Source organism: Synchiropus splendidus, chromosome 7 (genome assembly GCF_027744825.2).
Source record: "Synchiropus splendidus isolate RoL2022-P1 chromosome 7, RoL_Sspl_1.0, whole genome shotgun sequence".
Lineage (NCBI taxonomy): Eukaryota > Metazoa > Chordata > Actinopteri > Syngnathiformes > Callionymidae > Synchiropus > Synchiropus splendidus.
In genome coordinates, this window is record NC_071340.1 from 5,991,631 (window position 1) to 6,007,179 (window position 15,549).

General features: G+C 42.1%; 1 protein-coding gene across 2 annotated transcripts in view; it reads left to right on the forward strand.

Annotated features, from left to right (window-relative positions):
• The window catches only part of LOC128762874 (ADP-ribosylation factor-like protein 15), a 123,572-nt gene that overhangs the window by 47,630 nt on the left and 60,393 nt on the right, over positions 1-15,549 (forward strand). For both annotated transcript variants that reach the window (XM_053871429.1, XM_053871428.1), the window contains exons 3-4: positions 1,530-1,589; positions 14,793-15,001. In XM_053871429.1, the coding sequence (XP_053727404.1) occupies positions 1,530-1,589; positions 14,793-15,001 (269 nt within the window). The remainder of the gene's footprint in view (positions 1-1,529; positions 1,590-14,792; positions 15,002-15,549) is intronic.

Here is a 15,549-nt window from a genome sequence, read left to right on the forward strand (position 1 = left end):
TCATGTCAGTGTGAAATAACGTATAGGAACGTGAAATTGACTATTTTAATCCATTCAGTTTGCACCAGAACAAACTGCGACCTGTGGTATGGTAAATTCAGTACTTACTGTCAGTAGAGTGTAGCAAGGTAGAGTGTAGCCAGTGGGGCTGCAAGAAAACCCGAAAGGCATCACGGTGGAACCAGCATCATGACAGAAGTGTGATCTGTTATCTGGACAATACTCAAAATGAAAGTGAATAGATAGATAGAGATAGAAGACGATTTCCTGACCACCAGCTACTTGCATTCTTGACATTGTTTGTCAACATCATCAGATGTCGTTCACTTATTTAGGATACATTTTTTGTTCCTTTTCCATATGAATATAACCAATATGTTATGGTGCTCCTCATTATTTGAATAAAAATAGTTCATGTTGGTTTGTTGGGTCAATTCATTCAAAAAGAGATTTGTACACTAGACTCAAAGCCTGACACTTCGTATTTTTACATTCGCTGGCCACATCTTTGCACCAGACTTCAGTAGTAATCTCTCAAGAACACAATGCCCTTCAAACTACAGACAAATAAAGAACGATGTGTCGACGTCCTCCAGTAGAGGACGAGCGTGATGTCGACATCATGTCTGGTGGGAGACAAATGCGGGTGCTAAGTGAGCCAAGTATAGAAGGCTTTAAGGTGAGTCCCTCTGTAACTGGCTTCCTGCTTCCCTCTAGGACGGAACAGTTCCTCTGGTGCTATCATTGCTGACTTGAGAGTCAATGCACCTGCTCAAAATATTCTAAGCAATCTGCAAAATGTTTATCTAAATTTAATCCGGAAGTATGGCTGTTGTGTTCATGCTACCGTTGCTATTCAAGCCTCTCAGTAGGGTCTATGCTTGTTCATCCTGTACTTATGTTGGTTTCCTGCAGGCACTCTGGTTTCCTCCCAATGTCCAAAAACATACGGTGGTCAATTGATGACTCTAAATTCATGATTTATTTTTTCATTATAGCAAATCTAATTAGAAAAACAACAAAACCAGAAACACCATAACTTAATAAGTGATACAAGACTGAATTTCTTCTTATTAAGAAAACAATTTCATGAGTACACTAAGTGCTTTCACATAAATTCCAGATCATGATTTCATTAAAATCATGAAGTGCTGTAACCAGCAATAGCGGTATAGACATAACGTTACACCAATCCAAACACAGCACTGATTCAAGTTTGACAGTCGTGTTATTACTCGCAAAGTCCTCATGCTACATGTCATGAAGCTGAAGCAGAAAAAACACCAGCTCAAGAGCAAATATCGACCACACACACGGCGTCCGGCCTCTCCGTATTTACCAGCTGTTGTTTTGCAAGAGGTGTATTAAGTGCGGACCTGACTCCTCTCTCCTGCAATTGTTTTTCCATTTTCCTACTATCGAAAGACAATCGACATTCCTGAAAGCTGACTGCTCACATGTGCTGGCCACACACACTAATAAAACGTCTTTACAAGTCATTACAATGAAACTCTTGTTCTCCTCCTCAGGTTTCAGCATCAAAGCAGTGCCGTTTCAGAACGCCATCTTAAACGTGAAAGAACTCGGAGGTGAGTACTCATCGTCCCGTCGTAGCTCGCCTATTTTACAGCAAATGTCAAATCCCATGGCAAATCTTTATTAGGTGAGAGTGAACTGTGGAGCAGAGGTGCGCTCTTGTGGTCCAGACCAGAGGTTAGCAAGTGTACTGGCTCCAGCCCAACCATGAATTACTTGCGGGCTCAAATATGGTTTTACTTTGCAAAGCAGCACTCACTCAAGTAATCTGTGAGGAATTCAGCACTTAGGTTTTATTGAATTTGTGCTTAACATTATAACCACCTGACTTGTGCTTTGCTGAGCCCCATTCTGCTGCCTAAAGGTCAGGTGTTTCCGGGCATTTCTGGTCCTGTACTTGCCTTTACTGAAGTGTTGAACCGGCAACAGGGTTCATGTTCATGAGCCCTGCTCACTTCTGAACATTTCATTCAAGCTTCTGTGGAGTTGTTTAGGTTGTCATTCTCTACAAGCCGAGGCGTCTTAAACAATCCTTTTTGAGATCACCTATGAAACGGTGGTTCATGAAGCTAGTCCATCATTTCCTGCATCCATGCATCGCAAGATCAACATAGCATCACATCTCCTTCATTGACATTTCCCATTGGGTGTACCCACGACAATTCATCCTTCTCCTCCGCACCCTCATGTTGTCATTAAAAGCATGTGTGAAACTCAAGGCCAAGGGGCCAAATCCTGCCTGCGGGGTCATTTTATGTGGCACTGCAAGTGCTTCAGGCCTCCATCTCTGACTATGTTTTGGCCCAGTCATAATTTTTGGGCCGATTTGGGTATCAGATACAATGTCATGCTAATATTTCCCAACTTAAAAATGGATACTTTTAAATATAAAAGGTTACAATCTTTCATGCGGATGATGATTACAAGCTCTACTCCTTCAAGAAGATGTCAGTTAAATTTATGTTTCGGTCCTCAGGTCCAAGTCAGTTGTTTGTCACGGCATGAACCTGAGTTCAACCCTGGTTTTCTTTTCTGATCATCCACAAGCCTTGTTGTCATGTTTTTAATGTCAGTTACACTCTGCAGTCAGGCTGCCTGAGCTGGTTTGCCTGCTGCATCATTCTACTGTCTTCTATCAACCGTCTTTTCAGCTCTGAAACATGAGTGCGACATTTTCATTTGAATAGAGCTCTGTAAGGCTGGACTGACAAATTGATATTGTACACAAATGTTCGTATTTAAAAACCGTTTGCCTCACTTGGCTCAGGAGCTACTGACTGGAGAGGAGGAGTAAGCACCCGGCGCAGATCTGTGTTTGTTCTGTTGCTTTCGGGGGCATCACAGGTTTCGTCTTACTTTTGTGTACTGACGTCAGGTCTGTTAGCGGTTTGTGAAGTGGTTGTACAATCTGCTCACGGTAGTTCCTGGAAATAAACGCTCGAGGAAGTCGTTTAATAAGCACAGATGAGAGATGGAGAGGTGGAGCGACGTAAACAGTCACAGCGGTGCGGAGGCCTCCAGACCTTACAGGGAGTCTTGGCTGAGGGATGAACGGGTGTTAGCCTGTCATGCTGCAGCTTAGTGGTGTGTAGGTGAAGTTTTTAAAGGTTTAGGCTATTTAAAGAGTCTGCGCGTCCTCAGAAACCATTTAAAGTAAAGTTAGAGCTATGCTGTAAATATCTCCAAAAACAAGGTTGTTGACTTTGTTGAACTTCTGATTTCTGAATTCACGATTGCATTAAAGTTGAATCTGTTTAGTTGTGTGAGCATATATGCCACTTCAAACTTACTGTGTAGGTTTCCAGCCGTGGCAGTTTGGAGGTGAATGGAACAAGTACAGTTTCGATTGTGGGGTAAATTTATGACCTATGCATGACCAAAATTGTAATAATGGTTGTTGTTTCTCTCATGAAACGTATTTGTTGGCTGCTGTTATTAATATTATAAATAATGCTCATGTTCAAAAAAGAGGGAGCATATGGCTCACTTCTTCCATGTGTCCTGGAGTCGGATCCTGATGTGGCTACAGAGGCGGAGAGGCAAGGGAAACCCTGGGCAGGTTATCAGTCCATCACAAGCGTGGAGACAGACATATTTGTGGCATTGCATCCTTACTTTAGAGCTGCATCTAAAATGCTTTTGAAAGTTTTTATAATCACCAGCCACCCCAACTGTCACAAGCTACAAACCCACAAAACAAGCATTAAAGTTTAATTTATTTAGCATCGGATGGGAGATGTTTTTAATGTATACCTGAGCTCCTATTGTGATCTACTAAGTTGAGCTGCAGCTTGGGCACCTTTATGCGTTGTAGTCTTATGAGTTTATGAGAACACCTCTTCTCTTTGCTATATACTGCTTGAGTTATCCATTTATCATAGTACTTCAATGTGCATTTAGTGGGCAAGTGGGCAACCTTTGTGAATGAAATGAACAAATTATTTTATGAGAGTGGACGGAGCTTCTGTTTCACTACTTTCTTGTCTAATAAATGTCAAGATAAGAATCATAGATGTCCAACTTTTTAACTTCAATCGTGGAGTCTTACTGAAACCTGCGGAGAAACTGTTTTTACGCCGTTTTGTCCATGACAGGTGCAGAGGCCTCCCTCTGGCAGCCTCCTGAAAAGATGAAAAACATACATGCACAGACACACTCACATTCACAAAAAGAGGCACCGGGGACCACCAACGAGCCTGCTACCAAATTTGGACAGAGTGCATTAGAGGGTTTTCAAAAGAGGTTTCCCCTGGATTGGACTGGTCTGGTCGGACAATGTTGTGGCTGGAAAAACACAGATGACACGTTTGATTTAAAGAAGTGCGCCGACACAAATCTGTGCCGGTGCTTGCCCCCCACCTCCCGGCTTGTCTTGTAAATAGAATTTGAGCGTTTTACGGAGCCGTGGATGGGGTGAAAACAGCACGTGATGTTTTGACGCCTGCACCTTTTATTAGGGATGCAAAGTGTCTGTCTGATTTGAAGTGCGAGCACGCAATGCTTTTGTCCAGGCTCACTATTGAGCTTTACACATGTCGAGTGTGGCTCTTCTTGCGTAATGTTTCATTTGTCAGGTTTTCCTTGTAACACCTCCGGTCTGCATTTTGGCCTCCTTCTCCATGGATTTCTGACAAACAAACACGTCTGGTTTAGCTTTACAGTACTGTGTTGCCTCACTGATGCAGAAAAATGATACAGCGTGTTATATACAGCGCCAGAGTTTACTCTCCTAACATGATATATGACTGCTTACCACCCAACTTTTGTTGACACGTTATTTCCTCCCCACTTCCTTTGGACAGCTCCCAGACGATTGATTGTTTTTGTAAGTGTTGTAGCTGCTGTGTATCATGAAGTGCGAGCGTGAGAATGTGGTTTTCTATACGTGCTGTGATGTAAATGCTGGCTGTTGCCAATTCAAATGTCTTTGTCTAGTTGAACATGATTTTGGCATAGCAGCCTATTCATGATTGTGTGTTGTGCGTGTTGTCAGATTTGACGTCATGGGTGCTCTGCAAGACTCTCCTGTATGCAGAACATCATGTGGCTGTGATATCTCTGGATTGCTTGTATGTTTTTCAAATGTAATGGTTTTTCTTATTTTTCTGGCGCCTGTATCCTCCTCCACCTTGTCCGGTCTTGATCATGCTGTCCTTTCCTGCATCTATGAGCCTTGTTACTTCTCCTACTTCTTCCATCTCCAGTATTCTTGGTCCAGCACTGGTTGATCTCTACATGTGTCCAAGTGGAGTCTGACCTCCATAACTTTGTTCCAGACTTCTCCACCTGACCTTTTCCTCTGATAAACTTATATTTGATCATGTCTTTTCTAGTCATTCCCAAGGACAACCTCAACGTCTTCATCTCAGACTCTTAACTATGCGTCATGTCAGCTTCCCTCCAAAAGTACATGTCACCAAAACATTGCTTGTAGTAGACAGTAGCTTCTGATTTAGCCTACACGCTCATTCTTTATGAAACCAGAAAAGTGCTTGGCTTCACATTCTGATAGGAACTTGATCTTAGTCTATTATATTGCTATTTTTAAATCTGTTTTGTTGAATGTATTACTGTATATTTTATTGTGTGCATCCTTTAAATGTACAACATTCTATTGTCTTCTCAGTGGCCTAGTTTAAATTGCTGTGTCAACTGAATAGACTCCTATATGACGGTAAGAAGGAAGACCGTACAAATCCAGCTTGTGAGGCGACAAGGCCAAGGTGTCCACATGTATAGCTAGCCCCAAGATAGGATCTGTCCTGACGAGCATGTCAAGTACTGCGTATTCTGATAACCATGGTGATGAAAATGACTGTTGCTAACACACAGCTTGTCTATTGCGTTGTTGTTGCTAAGCCTAAAAATGCGGTCTTAACACTCTCTGCTCCGAGTGTCTGGGATTGTCATAAGCTCAAGCTGTCTCTTAACTCAGAGACACAAAGCGGCTTATGTACAGGCGCAACCTGATGTTTGTAATGAGCTATATGTATCTAATACGGTTATCGCTTGCGGCCCTGTGGTCCTGTTAGCGCCCGCAGGCAAGAGTACGTGGCGCTCTTCTAGAAAGCGAAGGCTACTGCTGGTATTAAGTGTGCGTGTTAAGGTAGCAAACGTGGTTCCTGTTACCGTCGCCTCCTTGGGGGTGTTTTGAAAACGTTTGGTGTATGTTTAGATAGAAGATGTTTTTACTGTGACAGGGTCGCTGTCGTGCAAGATATAAAACTTTACAGGTGTGTTTTAAAGAGCACGTCAATGGCAAATTGTAAACATGGCTGCTGCTACTTTCTTTCCTTCAGCTATGACCACTCTGAAATGAGGGAACTAGTCTGCGCTTCAGTTCAGAAGCGTTTGCCTGTGTGCCAGTTTATTAGGTTTATTAATATACTGATGTGCTATGATTTATGACAACCTTTCCTCTAGGGATGTGGAACCGATTCACTTTCACTTATGAGCTCGAAGGTGCTTGCCAGCCAGTGCAAATTAAACAATTGAATAGTTTATTGCGGTGATTCAGTTTATATTGCAATTCTGGTTTATATTGTGAGTTGTTGTCCTGATTCCTCTTATATAGGGAACCTGATTCCTTAATATTATCTATTTATCATGAGTCTGTGGTTGTATTTGTGTATTTATAAAGATATATTATTCACTATAATCATTCATTCATTATATTATATGAATATTACTCTGTGTGTCAGAATACCTTCTTTCACTAAAACTTAGGGGGCTAAATTGTTTCAGCGATTAAGAGCCTGTGTTACGTCAGACTTTTGTGCAGATGCGGCAGGAGAGTGATGCTGTGGGAGCTGGAAAAAGACTCTCGCAAATGAGACTTGTGTCGGGCCACTCTTCCCATTTCTCTCACCTTTTTAGCCAAGCGATTATTAGAAATTCAGTCTTGTGCTACAGCAAACAAAATGCCACAATGTGACACTTGGCAGCCGGGTGTAAGCATCAGCTACACGAATCCAGCATCAAGTCCTAGGTATAAATTTTACATTATTTGATCTTCGAGAAAAAAGTTTGTTAGGCTTAAAATTGTGTTTTTCATGCTCTGTTGAGGGTGAGCTGAGCTTGACTTACCATCTGGTCACACATTGCCATTTTCAAATGTGGGAAAAAGTAGTTCTGGAGAGAAATATTTAGATTTAATACTGTCACAAAAAGAAAAAAATACAGTAAAACATGAGAAATTTTTTTCACCAGGACTTCACGGAATACGTGAGTACTTTTGAATTTTGCTTTACAGACATGGTTGTTTAAAAACAGAAGATTATCGGAGCACGGTCTTCATTTCTGCAACAGTTGCAGCGCTTATACAGGACTTGCATACTGGGTTGCCCTGCAGAAACATGGATCTCTCTCTGTGTAACGTTTCTCACAAAGAAATCTGTCCTCAGTGTGGCTTCCAAGAAACTCAAATCAGTTCATGCATGTTCATGAAGGTTTGGTTATTGTCAAGATCCTGCTCATGCACTTGTCAAGTGAGCCCTCCACTCGTCATCATCGTGTAACTCAGAAACAGGCCAATTGAAGAGAGTCATGATTAAATTCTGTGAGTTATTCATGCATTGGTGATAATAGTATATACTGAATATTGGTGTGAATCCCATTCTGCGGTGTAAAGCCGCGTTTACTTTCTTTACATGCATCAGGTCTTTCAACAGGTCGGCATATCTGCATGCAAGATGCCAGACATGCCGGCTCCTTTCGCGTCCGTTTCTCTAAAACGTTACAGATGCCGCTTTTGATGTCTCCACGTTGTACCTTCATCGCCTGTTTAAGACTCATATTGTATGTTTCACTTTGTGACTCAGCCTTATGATTGGTTGGTCTGAGAAACGGCCAGCAGCGTAGTTTCTATGGCAGAATAGAATAGATCCCAAGTAGGTAGGAGTAGTTTTCTCTCCATTTCCACCCCCCGTCATTGTTTTCTTAATTCTTAAATTCTGAAGAAACACTAATCAATTCTGCCCAGATGTATTTTGATGTCTGACGGGGCATGTATTTGAATTTTGTGAGGCTTGTTTCCCAACCTGCTCCGTGGCCCCTCCCACTCCTCATGATGCTGTGCAGAGCAGCTATACTCTCACTGGCTGCATTGGATCAGTTGACACTGTTTGTGCAATCTCCAGCAGTCAGAGTTTTGATAAGTTTTGATTGACAACTTCATGCGGTCACTCAGTGATTGGCTGACTCTGTGGCAGCTCTCAGACCGCATGTGGTTGTGCCAGTGAAACCGAAGTTGGGCGCAAGCGTATAGAGGTTGAGTGCGCACGTAAGCAGCGCTGAGCGACCACCGGGATTATTATCAAAAAAGATGATGTGAGCGCAGAAAAACGGAGTGTAAACTGAGTGTACAATAACCAAGACACATTGGTACGAGTCGGTGGCAGAGATCTAGCTCCATACTTCTCCAGTTCAATGACAAGGGAAAGCACACATAGGACTGCAACGGTACAACAGAAATGTTTGTGTCATTCACAAGATCTAGATAAATATCCAAATAAAGTTAGCGTAGAAGGGCACTAAGGATTCTGCATCACTGGGCTGGAGGTACGACGAGTAGAAATGTGTCTCTCGTGTTTTCACTGCAATGTTGAGGATGAGTCAAGAACTGTGCCTCGCGTTCATCGTACAGATTTCTAGTTGTTAGGAATGTTTTTGTACTCCACATGAGAACTAAGAATCACTAGATCCCAAGCATCCCAATTGTTCTTTTAAATCTCATCTTGAAGTTTCGGAATCTCAGATGTCGCTGGTTGTATTTAGTAATTATTGAATGGGTGTGTAGAAGTAGGAAAAATGATTAAACTTGCCTGTAAGTGTTTGCCCATGTGCATGTCCTGTTTTCTGCCAAATGTTAAAAAGATATGAAACTTGCTATACATAAGTAAACTCAGGCTGCCCTCAACAGCTGAGATCAAGGTCTCAGAAAAGGAGCCAAACTAATAATTAGATTTGTAACGCAGGCATGAACACGCATACATTCACTGACCGTCTTGACTTTTGATTTATCTTGCCCTTTAGAAACTCTTTCAATAATCTGGTCTGGGGAAAGGTCTGTGATTATAATTCCTCATTCATGTGTTCGACATGCAGGTTTTTCTAACTTTGACATGTTCTAAACATTTCAAACAGGGAAGTGTCCCCTGCGGCAAGAGTGTTGGGGGATGAAAGAACACAATAATTGAAGCCAAAGTCTGTCGGTTCTTTGTCCACAGCTGAACAGCAGACGCTTTGGAATATTGAGAAACACATTAGAAGAAAAACCGTATGCTCTCTTCCACTGTGAGTTGTCAAAGATGTCGGGGCATGTGAAGTAATCAGACTACATGTCCAACCTTATATGAACTCATGGGGTGAAGACAAGGACTACTTGATTTATTGATAACCAGTGGAGGCCACCGATGGAAGTTCCCAGCGCATGTCACCGCAAAACTGAGGCTACATCCACACAGCGAATGCACCAGTGATACGGTGCCAGATGTCGCTTATCACCTTGAGCAGAAATCGGTGATATTGTTGTGATAACTGCCTCTACATTGAGTGGCAGTGTATTTTACAGTGTTTTTTGCAACGTTCAGTTCAAAATAAACAGTGATTAAGAGCGTGCACGGACAGGGTGTTACACATCATCTCGGACTGACTAGGAAGTGACACTTGTAGGAGTGATCCAAACTCACCAGTGTGCAAGTATAAGGACCCTAACTGTGCAGCGCATAGTCACGCGCATGTACTGATCGCAGCGCTTCAACAGACACCACAGATGCAACTCCCGTGTTCAGCACACAAAGAGCCACGACCCTGAGTTCTCTTAGAAGCTTGTTTGAACTTGCTGATGGTTTATATTTCTGTTTATTAAAAAAATCAAAAACTGAACACAGAGCAGCGTTGCCACAAGTTATTTGCTAACCTCCTTCACTGACACTGGTCCGGAAGATTGTTTGAAATTAATGAAAGGAATCTGAGTTTTACTTTCAGAAACATGAATGCATGTGAAAGAATCAGTCAACATCTGATCTGTGTAATAGTCACCATGGGCTTTTTCGTGGACTTTGTAAGAGGCTGCTGCACCATCTTATAATGTCTTTAATTATTTCAATGGAAATTATTCTTATTTTGTCACCATTTCTTTTTATGTTCTCGTCAAGCAAGCGCTTGTGCTGGAGGTGTCAGGTATGGGGATTAGGTGGAGAGGGCTCCTCAGGGGACATGGGCAGGATGAAGTGCAAGTGTGTGCGTATACGTCTGGACGGTGACGTGACGTCAAGTCTAGACAGGCTATTTCACAGTCTGCATTTGTGCCCCACAATGACAGCTGATGAAGAAGTGGTCCTAATAATTAACCTCCTTTCTGTCGCTCCTGCCCTCAACGTGGAACGTGGACAAAATGTTCTGAAATGTTGTCGACCATTGTTGCCTTTCAGATGTTCCGACTCATGAAATAACGGTCATTTTCATTCCAACGAAATGAAAAATATTACAAAATGAGACACAATTTAGCACAAATGGCTTCTTAAATATGGAAAAACAGTAGTGAGGACACAAGAGCAAAAGGTATTTTCATTGCTCCATCGAGGTCAGAGGTTGGCTTTACGGCGCGGATGCATTTCTTCAGTCATACCCCGACAGTGAGCAGAGCAAGTCCTCGGAGCAGCCAAATTCATGCCAAATGGAATAGATGGATGTTTGAACTTCGGTGACTCATTCGTGTAATGTGGTCAGTCACTAACTGTTTGAACTTCTGCCTGGGTTAAGAATTATTGCTGACTAAAGACGTTGGAATTCAAGGTGGAGGCTGCTGTGTAATTTCTTTCCTATGACTCTGACATTTGGCTTTTGTTTCATGGAATCTGCCCATTCTCCACTGCAGGGATTAGTTTTGAGGTCAACGATAAAGTGTAGAACTGAAATATATACCTGGTGTGGAGACGCGCTTTGCTTTGGTGATATATATATATATATATATATATATATATATATATATATGGGTGGGATTTGATTAAAATAGTAATCTAATTAATTAGACAATTTGTGATTAATGAATCTCAATGAATTGCAGTTTAAAGGTATAAGAATATTTGACACAAGAAGCCACTATGGTGGCTATATTCAAGTTTTTATACAACCTTTAAACCAACGCTCTTTTAAAGTCCATGGACTTTAAATCTCACAGTTGCAAATATTTGTATAAGAATTTCAATTTTATTAGAATTTCAAGTACATTCAGACCAGTGGAAACTCTGGCCATTGTGTAGTGAAAAACATCCCCGAACAAAAGCAAACTGATTGCTTTTATTTGCTTTTGTTCAGGGATTCCTCCATGTGTGTTGTTGTTATCATCCTAGCTGCGACATGTCTTGTGCATCAGTGGAGCAGGAACTCCTGTACTTACGATGTGCGCATTGTTCAATCCATGGACTTTAAATCTCACAGTTGCAGGGATTAAGATCTCTATGTCAGAGACTGTGATTCACTGAGACTGTAGTTCACTGGCAAAGGGTAGAATGTAGGGGTGGGAATCAGAACACGCCCAACAATTCGATTATGATCACGACTCAGGGCCAACGATTTGATTCAATTTTTCACATTTCTTGTTGTCAAACACTTCTTCACAGAAACTTGGTCAGTAGTGACGAAAGAGCTGTGCCAAAAGACCAGGCTCTTGATGGGTCTGGATTCTCTCTCAGTGTAGGGTAGAAAGCTCAGCTAACCTGAGAGACACTCAATATAGAACTCTGCTCTTCCCCATCTAGAGAAGTGGAGGTGCAGAGGTGGCTTGGGCGTATTGTCTAGGTGGCTCCTCACAGTTGGCCTGGAAATGCAATGGCAACGACAGGATGAATTAATTCCTGTGTGAAACAATTTATTTGCAATCTAGCATTTTAAAATATCCATTTCTAAAGTAAATTAGAGTTGTGTTTTGAGTAACAATGCTTGTGCTGTCACTATATGTGATCGTTTTGGTTCTGTTTTAGTGGACACATTTGTTGATTAGAACATGGGATCACGTGTTGCAATTCATAAAACAACAGTTTTGCATAACCAATATAATTTCTTGTTCTATCTACACACATTATCCATGAACAATAATAAATTACTAAATGCTACAGTATTTTTGGCTTTAACTTTCCCGTTTTGCTCCATCAAAATAATGGTAATTCCTGACTGCAGATAGATTTGGTAAGCTGGCTGTTTGCACTCAACAAGCGCTTTCCACATGAGCAAAGTCTGCCTCTTTACTTACACAGCTTTACTGACATATTCAGTTCAGCTACCTCTGGAATATGTAACTATATATATACCGCACACTGCACCAAACAGTGTTCATTATTAAGTAATTACCAATGCTCTCTGAGGAGATTGTAAATCACTGATTTTCCTTCTGTTTAGTCATGAAAAGTAGAACTGAACCAGAACTGAGGGAAGAGTTGTTCTTCTGGAATCATTCTGGGAATTTATTGGCGGCACCTGGCTGGTCTCTGTTAGCATGCTGTTGCATGAATGACATTAACAACGTGAGGAGACAATCGTTTAATTGTCACACACAGCCCTAATGGATGTCGGGCTCTTGTGGCGCCAGTCTGTTCTTTTCTCTTATCTCATAACCGTCTATCTTGTGTCCTGCTGATTCAGCACTTTTGACTTTAAACTAAGGTTGTCACATGAGCTGGCCGTATGAAAAGGCAGAGTGTGACTCAGAAACTGAGCAAACAATTTCATTTAATAGTTCTGGTACAGTTGCCACACTTCCTACCATATCATCGCCGGAGATATCACAGGCCGATAGGCGGCAAGAATTCTTCATGGAGTTGCTCTGGTCAGAGATGAGAGAAACCTTCAATCCTTCAAGAGCCACTTTGTCTGATAGCTTTTGCTCTCTCAGACAGAGGTGTGAGTGGAGCGGCTGGGGGAGCGAGGGGCACGGTGGGTGGGAGGGTGCCCACCACCTCAAATGGAGATAAATGTTTTAAGCAGCCGCAGACGTTTGCTGCAGATAGAACTGTTAACTAGAGGAGCTCACTCCAGTTATTTCAAACACCTGCTGTGACTACACAATTTTCTCCAACAGCCGTTGAGAGACTTTGATGTACCTCAGGGCGGTTATGCTAAAGTACGTCTCTAGGCAAGGTCAAAATATGGCTACCAGAGAGATATAGAGGATCTGTAGTAGATGCCATGATGCGTTCAGGTGGTGTTTCTTCAACAGCTGTATGTGTTGTCAAAGACAGAGAGTGCTCTCATTTCTGATGATTCTGTCACTCACACCACAACTGAGACTTGAGAGTTTCGTCTCAGATGACTACATTTGACAATAATGGAGTCATCTGTCTTGATGAAGAAAGTTTGGAAATTAGAATGACTGGAAAGACGAGACTGAGAATGTCAGGGTGCTAAAATGTCACGAGTGACTGCATCCTGTTAGTTGTGTTGAGTTTGTCTTTATAGAGACGGTGGCAACAGCTGTCAGAAAGAATCAGTGAGCTAAGCTGTCGTCATCGCTGAGTGGAAAAATCGAAGATATTTGATCATTTCCACACCCTGATCCAGAGTTCTGTCACTGAGCAATGGGCCCGTGCTATTGAGCCAGACGTTGGCATCGCAGCTATGTTTGCTGTTGCTTGACAGATGCTCAGTTTCACATTTCTCCTGAGTGATGGGAAACATCCCTGAGTAAAAAACAGACCCACTAAGCTCCACCACCATCCCGTGCCAATAGATCTCCAGAACCTCAGAGTCATTTGGTCCTGCTTGTGAACGTTTGAAAATCCTTTCAGAACACACCGAAGTGTAAGCAGATGGCAGTGGCGTCTGACTAAATCTCAAATGACTAATAAATAAGGTTACCGTGAACTGAAACCACAGTGAACGGAAGTCCTTCCTCTGAATTGTTGCACAAAAAGGAACCACATGTCCCGCAGTATTAACTCAAGGACGGTGTGTCCTTGGAAAATTCAAGACTTCTGTTGACTAATCCAGCAAAAATATTAGTGCCGACATGTATGACTCCACACATACTTGTTTCAGTGGTTTCCATTGTTGATTTAGAAATGAAGACATTTTTTAGTGATTCATTCACTTGTAATCATTACTATCTATGTTGAAGTGACAACACGCTGGTGAAATATTAACTATTTGCATTAATTAGATTAGATATAAGTGCAAAAAATATGCTCATTTTATTTTAAGAAAGAAGAGCAAAGCTACATTTTTTATAGAGCTTTCATGAGAACAGTTTCCATTGACAAATATTGTGATACAGTGGATTTCAAATAGGTTTTTGGCCGTCCCTGATTGTCGTAAAGGAAAATTGGCACAAAGGGTTCATTGTGCTGTACGCCTTGCACTTTTGGTGCTCTGGTTCATGACAAAGTGTTGAAAGAGCCTCAGTCGGACGTTCACCCTCACTTAAACATTTCTGAGGCCAATAGACACTAGCTGCTGCTCATCTGAGCTGTCAGAGCTGCACAGCACCCCACAGTGCTGCCATCATCTCCTCCACATGTGGCAGCATCCACAACTCACTTGAATTACCGGACAGCCTGTGTAGAGACGAAGCTCAGGCAGATGGTGAGATAACGGTGTTCTGTGTCTGGGTCGGTCACTATAGCAAGTAACTTACTGGCCAACTGTGGGTGGTACAGACCTGCTGCTCTGAAAAGAGTATTGGGGCGTTCTTTGTCAACATTTTTTTTGTTTTTAAAGACCTATGTATATCTTCAGCACTGCACTCATGACTCTTTCTTCAGGGGCTGACAACATAAAAAAATACTGGAGTCGCTACTACCAGGGGTCCCAGGGTGTGGTCTTCGTGCTGGACAGCGCATCCTCGGACGAAGACCTGGAGGCTGCAAGAACTGAGCTCCACTCGGCTTTGCAACATCCTCAACTCTGCACACTGCCTTTCCTTATTCTTGCTAATCACCAGGACAAGCCTGCCGCCAGGACGCCGAACCAGGTAGGCCTCAGGATTTCCTGTAGTCTTCCACTGTTTCTCTTCCATTATCTACATTGTGAGGTGGACTATTGCAGTGTGAAGTGATGAATAAGCTAAAACCTCAAATGATCTGGTGTTCAGCAACAGGAATATGCCAAGCCTTTACTGCATGATCTTATTGAATAGGATTTGTCAGTAATTGTTTTACTTTGAGGAGAGATACCAAGTTACTGCAAACAAATAACTACGAAACAGATTTTGCTGTTTGGCTGGTGATGCATTCAAGACAAGTTTCTGCTTTCCATTCCATTCCTTTCAGGATTCTAAAGTATCCAAAAGACAGTTTAGTACAAGCTGTCTTATGCTATGGGTATTCAGCACACACAAAAACCTAGGCTGTGTGTTTTTCCATCTTCACTCTATAACGTTTAATCATGTTTTCTGCTTTTCTCAGAAAACTTGTTAAAACTCTCAACTCTTCTCTTCGTAGTTCTGCTTCCTCAAATTGCAAAATCATCGTAAGCCATTAGCATCAGCATCAGGAACCTATGGCTCGCGAGCCAGATGTT